Source organism: Semicossyphus pulcher, unplaced genomic scaffold (assembly GCF_022749685.1).
Source record: "Semicossyphus pulcher isolate SPU_LCO1_2020_fin unplaced genomic scaffold, fSemPul1.0.p SCAF_19, whole genome shotgun sequence".
Lineage (NCBI taxonomy): Eukaryota > Metazoa > Chordata > Actinopteri > Labriformes > Labridae > Semicossyphus > Semicossyphus pulcher.
The window spans coordinates 22705924-22718414 of NW_027211692.1; the positions used below are offsets into that span (position 1 = coordinate 22705924).

General features: G+C 39.7%; 1 protein-coding gene across 5 annotated transcripts in view; it reads right to left on the bottom strand.

The window, feature by feature from the left end:
• rap1gap2a (RAP1 GTPase activating protein 2a) overlaps nucleotides 1-12491 on the bottom strand; it is a 59234-nt gene that overhangs the window by 32452 nt on the left and 14291 nt on the right. For 4 of the 5 annotated variants that reach the window (XR_011308582.1, XM_069667982.1, XM_069667983.1 and 1 more), the window contains exon 1: nucleotides 339-570. The exons of the other annotated variant lie outside the window; for it this stretch is intronic. Coding sequence is in view for 3 of the 4 variants with exons in the window: in XM_069667982.1 (XP_069524083.1) it covers nucleotides 339-478 (140 nt within the window). In the remaining variant the exon portion in view is untranslated. Of the gene's footprint in view, nucleotides 1-338; nucleotides 571-12491 lie in introns of those variants that run through there. 5 annotated transcript variants of the gene reach the window in all.

The window sequence follows — 12491 nt, forward strand, 5'->3', positions numbered from 1 at the left end:
GTTCATTCAAAGCACTCGCATATCTATTCACTCTCAATCCTCTATGCCATTTCATCTCCCCCACCTGTCATTTCGAGTGACCAAGATACACACAAATGCAGTCAGCAAGAAGCTCACATCACACATACAAGCACTCCAATAAAAAAGGACCTATTATTAAACTGCAGATGTGAACTCACTGAGCCATAGAAGTTGTCAATTCCTCTGGAATAACAGCGACATTTCAGCTCAACACTTTACTTCAGACTTTACTTCAGACATGATGATGATGATGCCTGCATCATCATCATCATGTCTGAAGTAAAGTAGATGATAACGACAGAACAAACTTCACCCACCCTTCACTCTCTTCTTTCTCTCTCTCCTTCTCTCTCTCCTTTTCCTTGGCTTTGCGAGACTTGTGCAGAAGTCCAATCAGGATCACAGCGGCCCGAATGCCAGCCTTTTTGTTGTGGAACCGCCCTCCGGTCTGAGACATGCTGGATGTTTCTGCCGGTGCCACAAGGGGTTCAGGTGACAACCGGTCCAAGGTCAGGCTGGCTCCAGGATCTCTGGGTTGCAGGACCTGCTTGGTCGTGGCTTTGCGGGGTTCCAGTGTGAGTGCTAGAAGTCACAATCTTAGTTCTGAATGCTGTTAGGTTTGGAGACAGTTGGCTAGTTTCTGCCAAACAAAGTACCTGTTTGATTTCAGGCCCTGGGTTGGCTGTTTAGAGCCTTTCTTTCAGATGTTCGTATATAAATCTGGACAATTAATCCAAAAGTTAAAGATTCATGAGCCATTTATGTTTTCTCAGTTTCTCAGGTCCGATTCGATGTCTGTTGTTCTATTTGTTCGAATCACTAAGCATTTCTTGTAATCCCAGAGGTCCAGAGTTGCACTGTTGTACTCCAGCTCAAGGTGAACTTCTATCTGCATTCTCTGCCTCTGCAGAGAATCTGTGCATCGCAGCTCCATAACACATCACGCTTCATGACGACAGGATAAAGAATTGCGCTACTGACTGCCTGGCAGAAACACACACCGTGGTACTGCATCTCTCTGTCTATCTACATCTACCTTCCCACCTCTCCCTCCTTCTCTAACATGCTCTGCTTCTTCCTCTGTGTCTGTTGCTGCTCTGCTACCTTCTTCCTGACTGCTGAGCCCCTCCCTCCTCTGTCTTATAGGCTGCAGTTTTGCAAGGTCCGCCTCCTCCTCTTCCTCCTCCCTCTCTACTGTGTGCCTCCCTCTCTCTCTCTCTGCCCTTGTTTTTACCTTGTTAACAATTTTAGATTCATCTCCCTGACCTTGTTCTATCTATGCTTGGTTTTATGATTTCAATTTTAGGCACATGCATGCACAACCACACCAAGCCTGTCCGTCCTCTGTGTGAAATCTCAATTCAAACAAGCTTACCAGCCTATTACCTGCTGTGCACATCCAAGGACATTGGAATTGAAATGTTAACTCATTAGGCCACATAAAATATTCTAATCTTACCACCTTTACATGTGCTCTTTTGCACACTTATACACTGGTATATACAGTACATAACACAATTTTCCACACTGCATTGTTTGTTCATTACCACCTAATACCCTGTTGTAGTACATCTTTTTGCTTTTGCTAATCTACCTCTATTTGTATTCCTTCCGCTAATAAACGGCTTACAAGCTTCTTGCTATTTTTCAGACAGAGCCAGTTTCATATTCAGTTACAGTTCAGTAAAAAGAGATAAGTCATTTCCCCAGAATATATTGATCTATTGATCTATAGTGTTTGTTTACATCACCCACATGCTCTCCCTTCCTTCTGTTTGTAAGGTAACCAACTAATTGATTGATCGATTAATTGAGTGAGTGAGTGAGTAGCTAATGTACTGAATGGCAACCTTAGTTGTAGTAGCATTAGATAGCATGATTTAGTCTTTTTACATATTATCTTGGCCCATTGTTTCTTTCAGCCAAGCAGGTTCATAATTTCCCCATGTGCCTGTAAGTCTATTTTCCTTTAGCTCTCCTGCCCTGAGTTGGATGACAAGATTAATATTACTCTCATGTCTGATTTGTTAAATCGATCTCACAGTGAGGGTACAGTTAGCATAAAGAAAAGAAACAGGAGTATCTACTAGTTGCCTGGCAACCTCTTTTTTCTACCTACTTTTTTACATTTTGGTTTTTGTACGGATAAGAGAAGATATTAGACAATTAAACATTGCTTTGTGATGTTTATCCATCAACATTGGAAAATTTTTTTTTTTTTTTTTCAGTTTTAAGGTAAGCTAGCCGTGTTCTTGCTCCAGCTTCATAATCCCGGCAAGGTATGGGACATATATTGCTCATCATGTTTTATTCATTTGGTTATAAAGAATTACATTTCCAAGAACTTCAAACTATTGCTTTATTATTACAAAATAACCCAAAAAGTATTTTTTTTACACTCTTGGAAGAGCACTTTTAATCTGCCTTAATCCTTTAATCCGCCTGTTTTCACTTTACAGTCTGTCTTTACTGCATTGATTTTCTCATTAATCTAATCAGGGCATGTTTGAAAAGGTCTATTTACCTGGAACATGAAGCATTAACCAACACTAACATTTATTTCCAGACAAAAATTAGAAACATTAATTTAGAGATTCTCACAAGGCAGCAATGATAACACTCTAAAGACAGACAGTGACAAAGGTACACACCTGTAATCAAACACAAAAGCCTAATACAACAAAAATACTACAATAAATCACATTGGACATCCAATAAAGCGTATCTAGGTGACAGTAGTGAAAACAATAAGGGGGCTAATGCTGTTCACCTACAGTAATGGAGTGTCTCAGACTTCTTGTACAAAGGATAGCTATGTATCATTTAAGATAAGAGACAAAGACATGAGATGCCTCAGTAATCGTCTGACAGCAGCCAGGGAATGGTTTGAACATGGAAAACAGCAACAGCAAGCACAACAATTAACTGGAAGGTCCCATTTCTCTCCTCATGCATTGCTCTTCCTGTGTGTGATCAGCACTATGGCAACCAGACAGCTGCCAGAGGATCTGCCCGAAGGACCCCTAAGGCTGTATCCCCTTGACGACCACCTGAGACGGGCTCAGTAGATTTTTGGTTCCTGTTCTTTGTGGAATTTCCTTCCAAAAACGTTTTTTTTTTCTTTTGATTGACACAATCTGTCCATCATGGCTCCCTTTATCCAAACCACCTGAGGATTTTCCCAGCTTCGGTGTTGAGGCAAACAAGCTGGACTATCACATGTCCCAAGAGATCTCCTATAAAAAAACTTGACATGCACACTCACACACACACTCTTTGCCATTTCACTAGGGTTCTTCTGTGCGTCATCAAGGCGAGGGGGGGATGAAACGCCTGTATCTGTTCACTGTCAGACACACACAAACACTACTCACTCTCTTACCCCCCCCCCCCCACTCTCTTACACACAGACACACACACACACACACACACACACACACACACACACACACACACACAGGTGTGACACTGTTCCTGTGTGATAAATTGAGGTGCACCAGCATCCTTGAGCTTGAATAACACTCAGAGCTGATATGGTGTAGGTTTGTGTCCCTGTTGATGTAGGTACATAAAATGAGATCCATTCACATTTTCTGGATAGAAATTCACTAATAAGACTCTTTTTTAGAAAGGTAGCCATGTTCTTGAGAATCTGTTTTCATTTTTCTAAAAGTTCTTGCAGACCTGTATCTTCCTAGATACTGAAGTCATGAGTCCCTTCTGTACACAAGCCCTTAAATTACCCATTTTGAAATGACACCAAAAAGACAGCCTCTATAGTTTCATAGTTTTGTATATATTATTCATACAACCAGCTGCACTTTAAACGTCTCTCAGAAACATATTTCCCACGTCAAAAAACAGTTCCAAATTCGCACATATGTGTGCCTCAATGCTGCCAAGCAGCCTTTCTTGTCACTTCCCAGCTTCTCAAGTGTCTCACAAACACAAGCCACTCTCCCAATGCAGCCAATCTTTGCAGCTTTTCTCTTGCAGCACACACATGTGAAAACAACTGAAATGTTCCTTAATGGAAAAAAATTACAATGTGTCAGTTCATAAAATAGGCCTAGCCCTGATACACACACACTTATATACACACAAAATGCTTGACCGAACGGCAAGCCCACTGGAGAAAATGACCTTCACAACTGCTGCTGAGTAACTACTCCATCCCCCAACACATGCACATTCACATGCACCCTCCCTCCACTCACTTTCCTTTCAGTCCCTTTTTTCCAATCCTCCCTGCTCTATACTGGTGTAAAAATAGAAAGACAGCTCATCATGACACTTGTATGTGAAATCCCGTTCAAGTTGTCCACATCTACTGTGTCTTAACGTGTGTGAGCATCGGCAGATGTGTCATAATGAGCTCCACCATGCCAGACACGAGCAAGTGTCCAATGTTTATGAAGAAACAAGGAACAAGGTTTAAATGGAAAATGTCAAATATGCCATAAATAAGAGATTAACTGTCATGAAATGTCATGTTGTCACACAAATCAAGGAAACTGAAGGAAATAAAAGGAAACGTCATGTTTATCACAGCACAGACTATAACCTGGTGCCTGTATGTTCATTGAGAACAAGCACAGTGCTTACCTGCGCAGTTTGGTTTAGCTGTGTACGTGACTGTGTGTACACAAGGTTTATTAAAATGCTCTCTTGTGTCTCTACACATGTTTTGCGTCTTTGTGTGCTCCACTGTCTTCTGGATTAAATATGTGACAGGTTTCTTGTAACACATTGAATCCTTGTATACTAAGCTTCTGCTTCTCATGTAAGTATATTAGCTGATGTCCCTTATATGTTCATTGTCATGAAATAAAATTGGTATTATTTATTTAAATAAGAGATTCACTCTTTATGCATTGTTTGGTTTCATTTACCAACTCTGTTCTCTATACCTGAAAATATCCAATTATTTACTGTATTTGCTCTTCAGATCCTCACTTTGGCTTTAAACGCTTAATGTCACATAACTGTCGTTACTTTGGCTCTACTTCTCTATCTTTTCCCATACAGCTTATCTCTCTTTTGTTTCTATTTGTGGCCTTAATCTCTTATCTCGCTTCCATCCTCATATCAACAGTTTTACAAAGTAAACTTACAAAAATAATTAAAACATTAGACAATGATCTGTATGGAAAACGGGCTCACATTCATTCTGTAGGAAAAAAATCCTTCATCCTAATGCTTGTGTATCTGCTATTAAGTCTAACCTTGTATTACTTATTATTTCTCCTTCTTGTGTACTCTCCTCCCTTGTACAGTACACACTGATCCTTTCCATCATTCTTTGTTTGGATCCTGGCCCATTTTTCCAAAGAACTATAGAGGGCAGTACAATTACGTAGACGTTGTGCATACAGATATATAGCACTTCAGTATTCTTACACATATGCAGGTGCATCCAAAAACCAATGTGCACTTATTTATAGAGGAGTTTATGATACACACAATTCAATAAAAAGCTAAACACAGTTATTAAAATAATCATGAACGTCCCTGTTTCTGTTCCACTTATGGCTCATTCAGTATAATTTCCCTCTAGAGAGTGTGTGTTCCATCAGCTCAGTGTTTACCTCTTATATTTGCTTTTAGCTAAAATTGGCAGAATAGCATTTTGTGTGGAATGCTTAAAATGCTGTGCTTGGCATTTTGCTATTTATCCAAAGTGTTTAAGCCATTTTTGACATGTTCCTCGTTAAACTTCCTGGGTACACGCAGGGCAAATATGTACATCAAGTATGGAATATATTGATGTGCAGGTTGAGGATATATCTGCCTCAAGATAGCATAGGGCTACACATTCAATCTAATATTGATCCCAATCACGATTTTGGCTTTCCACGATTAAATAAACATGATTGACACTGATATTGACATTTAAAATGCATGCTCCAGCTGTAGAAAACCCTGCTGCATATCAAATCAAGCTCTCCCTAAACTAACAGCCAGCTGGCATGTCATGTTTAGAGTGGAATAGTAAACAACAGAGACCAATGTTTGGGTTTAACGGATGACTATGTTAACTGGCATCTTTCAGTCGAATACGTCTGTGGTTGCCGTAGTTACAGCAGTTTTTGAAAACGGGAAGAGAACATGTAGGCTAGCTGTCTTGTGAATGCTTCTTTGTTAAGTTTTTCATTCCGATCTTAAAATATACTTATCTCTTATGTCTTTAAAGTCTTGTTTGTGCATGTCATGTAGGCCAGTGGTTCCCAACCCCCGAATGGTTTCTCATACCATGGCTATGCAGACGATACCCAGCTCTCCCTGTCATTCCAGCCAGATGACACTACAGCCTCGGCACAGATCTCGTCATGCCTTGACGACATCTCCAAATGATTGAAAGAACGCCACCTTCAGCTAAACCTATCCAAGACAAAGCTCCTTGTCATCCCACTAAGTCTGCCCAGAACCTGGGTGTCATAATTGATGGCCAGCTAACCTTTAAGGTTCATGTGGCCTCAATTGCTCAGTCATGTCAACTTGCCCTGTACAACATCAGAAAGATCAGACCCTACCTTGGCGTCTTCTAAATGAAATTTTAACACTGTGTGTAACATTGTTTGGAGGTATTATGGGTTAAGAAGTAATATTAAGCGAAAAAAAACCAACAACAACTATATATATATATATATATGCAAAGAGTGCATACCTGTGTGTGAAGAGAAATAATGTTGTTACTCCCCGTCCTTGTCCATTCACCCATAACAGCAATGCTGTACAGTGCGACACCCCTTTCCACCCAACTCCCAAAGACACACTGAAACTACCAATGCAATTTGCATTGCATTTTGCCTCTACAGGATGCACCAAATTCAGGTAAAGAACCTAATTTTAAGTCTTAGTTTGATGCAAAATTTGTTCATGAGCTGGAATGTAGCACAAAATGGAACTGAAAGCGTTGCTCTCTTTAATCGTGATTAATAATTGTGATCTCAATAATGATCAAAAAGCGTGATTATCAGTCTGGCTGCAATTGTGCACAGTGGGGGCTGGGTATGATAATTACAACGGCTGTGGTTGGAAACTAGACCACTTGCACTGCGCTGTCTGCGTTTTGCATCGGGTGTAGGATATGGCCCTTAGCCTTTTAAAAAACAACTTTAAGTATTTATATCTTCAGTAGGAGTGCCGCTGATAGGATGGAGGATGTCAATTTTTGAGGAGAACTGACACATTGTTGAAGTACCCCTTTTATGGGGTTTGTGAAAAAATATTGAAATTTACCAAAGTAATTATATTTTTAATGAAATTCCCTTTCTTTACTTTGAATTTATGGTTTTATATAGAAGCCAATTTCAAGATCACTCCTGTCATTCAGTCTATAACAAATTTAATGTCTGATGTCATAGGACCAAATCTTTGTTGTCCTATCTAGCAGTCTAGATTTTCTAGATGTTGAGTTTTTTTGTTGTTCACTCATATCTGTGAACATTACATTAATGAAAATGGCACTTGATATAAATTTCACCTGATAGAAGAAAAGGAAAATGAGCCAGCAATTTCAGAAGATATTTTCCCCCCTGTTAAGCATACTTGCACACCTCTATCCAATGAAGTTTCTGTCTTGCTTTTCTGTTAATAAGTTTTGAGTGTCTCTGGGTGGTGCTCTGTGTCTGCCCAGACTTGCCAGCTGTAGCTTCTCATACTTACTAACCATTTCCTTTGTAGGCAACAAAAAATGAATTGTCAACCCAGTGATGGAGGATTTTCCCAGACCTACTTGACAGCTGTTGTTAAGTTTAAAGCTTCATGAATCACTGTTTTACCATATCATCAACAGAGCAGCAAACAAACAGAAAGTACTGGATTATTGGTTTGGCCTTTTCTGCAGCATGCTCTTTGTTCCTCTTAGGCAAGGTAACAGAAGTGAGTTATTACACTGTACTGAGGCTGGGAAATTGCTCTCATATAAGTTATGTACACATAAAATAAAAGGTTGAAACACACACAGACATAGACAAGCATGTACCCACATATAGTGCAAGACACTATATCATATGGAGTGACATGGGAAGCAATGAGTTCAGCTCAGTGGTGAGCAGTGTACACAACATCAGCTCGAGCTCAACACTGGTATTAACAACATATGGTCAACATCAAGACAATAGGTACAATGCAGGAAGAGAATACAAGTCATTTCATTCTTAAAAGTAACTGTTATTAGAGTGAATATCATTTTTCAATATAAATTTTAAAAAAGTGGTGAAGTAAAAAAATCTTCATGGTTCCTAATGAAAAAACAACATCGTCAGTGAGGCATATGTTTATTGGCTGTGGAAAGAGAGCCTGAATCCTGAGAGGTCTTAAATTTCATCAAGGCTTATATTTCGCTTATGTCTGTTTTATTATTAAAAAAAGAGTCCAAATGCCTGACTTTGCCCTTTTACCACCTACAGCTCCTACGCCTCAAACATCCAAGGGAAAGTGTTCTTAGAGAGCCTAATGCCTGCTTTTATATTGGACTACTACAATCAATTAGTTGTAGATGGATGGGGAAAAATGTACATGGTTGCAATATCAGAAATGGAAACGTATAACAAGACAATAAGGGGGCAATGTCTTTAGAAAAAATGCGTATTCATTAGCTAATTACTAATTTTGATCTGTATGTAATGTTCAAGGTCTGTAGTTGTGTTTAACTCAGGTAACCAAACACTGACTTTCTGAAAGCCAAACACATGTTACACTTTTCTCTCTTAAGGATTTTTCATTCAAGAAGTGTTGTTTTTTAAACCTTGATGGCTCAATCACACCCATGGTGTACAGGAAAATATGTTCAAGTGTACATTGTTAAACACCCAAGTGACAGCATGACGACTCTACATGTCAGACAACCCCACATAACCTTGACTGTTGTATTTAGTGGGTCACAGAGTGACCATGGCATGTGCATGTAAATGTGTGAGCAAGTACATGGGAAATCAGCCGATCTTTTGATCACTACTATCTCTTCAGCTGGCCAACACGTTTCTTTCTTTGTAAAACTTTATATGAAACAGTGTTTGTAGTGCGCTGTTTACAAGCATTGATAAACTGAATTTGGAGCTTGTTTGTAGTGACAAATCCACAGGGAACTGTCACTCAACTGCAGTTTCTATCAGCTCTACTGAGCAGTTTAGTGTCTTTTAGCAAATTATTTTGGTTTTATAGTTGCAACCTCACTGTTTTTCACCGCTTTCTTGAATTTTTTTCCAGGATCATATATAAGGAAGCTGGCTTCAGTGAAACAGGTCTTATAAACTCACACAGTCTCAGCCCAGCACTGCATGGCAGACAGACAAAGTTAACTCCTGGTGCACATCGTGGAGTATTTTGCAGCTAGACTAACATACTTCAGTCAGATGAGACTAATACACAGTGTAAAAATAGTAAAACTAGACTCCAAATGAATGCTAATGCTGCTCAGAATGTATTGGATATGTAAAAAGGCAATGTTTTGTTCATTATGCCACTTTATGAGGTGATAATGTGTCATGTTTATTCACAGGTTGTTTCACTGCCCCTATGTTGCCTCTAAAAGCAATTTATACAGTTTAATACTTATTATAAATGTTTCTGCTTCCATGTCGCACAATAACCCTCCTCATAGTTCTAGTGAAACTATGTCTGTGCAACATATTAGGAATATACTGTATTTGGACAGTGGAGAAGTGGATTATGCAGCAAAATTGTTTAATAGTATTATTGCAGAGGTGGGATTGTGGCCATTTTGAATGATATATCACTTTAGCTTAATGTGATACAGATTAGGCTTTACTTGAGGGTTTTAATTTAAACTAATCTCATCAGCCTTCTCCTCTGCTCACTCTGTAAATCCTCCTCAATACAACGCTAACATAATTTCAGGACAACCTCAAATGAATGGACCTCAGAGACTTTCTCTTTAACAATGACTGAGACTTTTTGTCCTCCTCTGCTTTCTTCTCTTTATAGTTTCATGTCACATGCTACATCCCTCTATCTCCTTCTCTGAGCTACTTTAAACCCCCAAATATCCTCTGTTACACAGACTCCCGTTAAACAACAATGCATAAGAGATGCAGCAGTGTGTAAATATGTGTGATTATACATGTAACCCACACAGCCTGGGGCCTTGCTGACTCGGCAAAACAAGACACCATGTGTTGGAGAGGAGGCGACAGATGGAGAAGAAGAGAGGGAGAGACAAGGCGGGGGACAGAGTGTGTGGTGTGTGACGGTCAATCGCACGCTTTCATACACACATTGGCCCAACCCTTAAAGTGTGAGTTAAGGTGACAGATAGAATAAAATGAGCTCAATAACTCAGCTGTTATAGATTATAGTTATAGTTATACTGCACTGACCCTGAAGACAAACGTGTTCCTCGTATGGAGTCTGGAACAACAAAGAGCCAGTCTTTAATGCAAGAGGCCAGTCAAACTTTAAACCAAAACAGTTTGATAATGTTCAAACTGAACTGACCTTCATTAAAGGGGCAATCCCTGTTTGCGTAGTGTAAAACAGTAAATTATATAGTCATTATCTTTAAGGCTTCAGTATGCTTCAAATGAAGTTCTTGTTAAACTTTCTAGCAGAGGGGATACAGCAACAGCATCAGGACAAAGGACCTAAGATTTTTAAAAAGAGAAATCACCATGGAAGTGTGTTTCAACCCAATGTGGATTACAAATATTGTAAATGCTAGAAACTATACCTTGGGTTTTCCTGCTATTACATATTGAATTGTCTCCAATGAAAAGGCTGTTGGTCATTGTTTCCTTTCTGTTCGCCTTTTACCCTTTTTGTCTTATTTATCGTGGCTTCTGCTGGAAAAAAGGTTACATGTATCAGCCACCTGGTGTTTACAGCAACAAGTGTGAAAGCTTTTATCAACAGACGGTGAGATTGATCCCAGCTGCTTTATTTCAATGGAAAATAGACTGTGTTATTTAATTTGAGCTTGAATGCCACACGTGTTGTGACTCATTTATATTGCAGATGTTAAACTGGATGCCACTGGTTGATATAATGGCAGTAACTTTGATGTAATTTCCTCTTGAACTGAACATTTAATTGCACGGAAAACAAAGACCTGAGAGATATATAGGCGACATGACAAATGATTCAATATAGACATCAAGTGCAGACACACATGGCCAGTGCATGGTCATTGCAGAAAGGATAGGGACAGGATTGTCTGTACTTTCTCAGAGGCTGTTTGATGACAGTAAGTTTGACAGAACACCTCAGGCTCACATGGCCTTGAGCGATAATGGCAGTAAACATGTAAGAACACACACAATGCTGGATGACAAGCTGAGCTGCAATATTGGCAAGTTGTAACACATACATGTACACACAGCAGTCAACTTTCCCTGGGACACAGCTGTGGGAAATAACGGTGATAAACTAAAGAGTTAAGAGTGATAAGACTGTCTCTGTGTGCGTGTGTGTGTGTGTGTGTGTGTGTTTGTTTTATGTGTGAAGAAGTACCAGCAGGACCAGTGTGCAATCTTCAGCACTTCAGAGCAGAACGGAGGTGCTGGGGAGAACAGGGTATATTCAAGTAGCCCCCCCACCCACACACACACACACGCAAACACGCACACACACACATACAAGACTCGCCAGCCCAGACAGCTATTACAAACTGCTCTCTTGCCCCTGGAGCGTCCAAAGTGGTGTCTGATGGATGATCCATCAGCAGGACTATTGGTGTCTGGTCTCCAGATAGGCTGTGGCACAGACGACCCAGACAGCCAGTGCACAACACCGTGGCTGCTATAGTCGGCATTGAGAGGAAAGTACAGAGTTTAATACAAGCTGTACAACATAAATTCATTTTCAACAACTGTAATTAACAAACTAGGAAGGCTTGTGTCTTATTTAGTAATGAATATTAAATGTGCCATACAATGACATGAGATTTTTTAGAGACTGAGAAAACAGGAGGATGATAGGGAAGAGGTAGAGCATGTGCATGAGCATTCCAATCCATATTTCTATCCATCCATTTGCCAGAGCACTCATCCTATTCAGGGTCATCATGAGGGGTTGGAGCATATCCCAGCATGCATCGGGGAAGAGACAGAGTACACCCTGCAGAGGTAAGCAGTCAGGGCTGAGATTGTGTCTTGCAATGATTATGATAATTACATTTGTACAACAATATTTTTCATATTTAAGTGGAGCTTTCTTGGATGGACCCAGTTCCTCAATTTTTCATTGGTGGCCAAGAAATAGTCCAGCTCATAACCTCCCAAATTGTGCAAAGAGCTGACAATATCTGCTGCTGGCTTGAGCTACATACAGACATAGGGGCATGAGAGTAAAATTGATCCTTTTATATAACTCGATGCAAGATATTTTCATTGTATCAAACAGAAGAATGGAGGAATATAAGAGAGAAATATACTGACAAATAGGCAGAAGAAATCAAAAGAGACAGCGTCAAGGATAACATATACAGCAAAACATCCATGAAATATAAC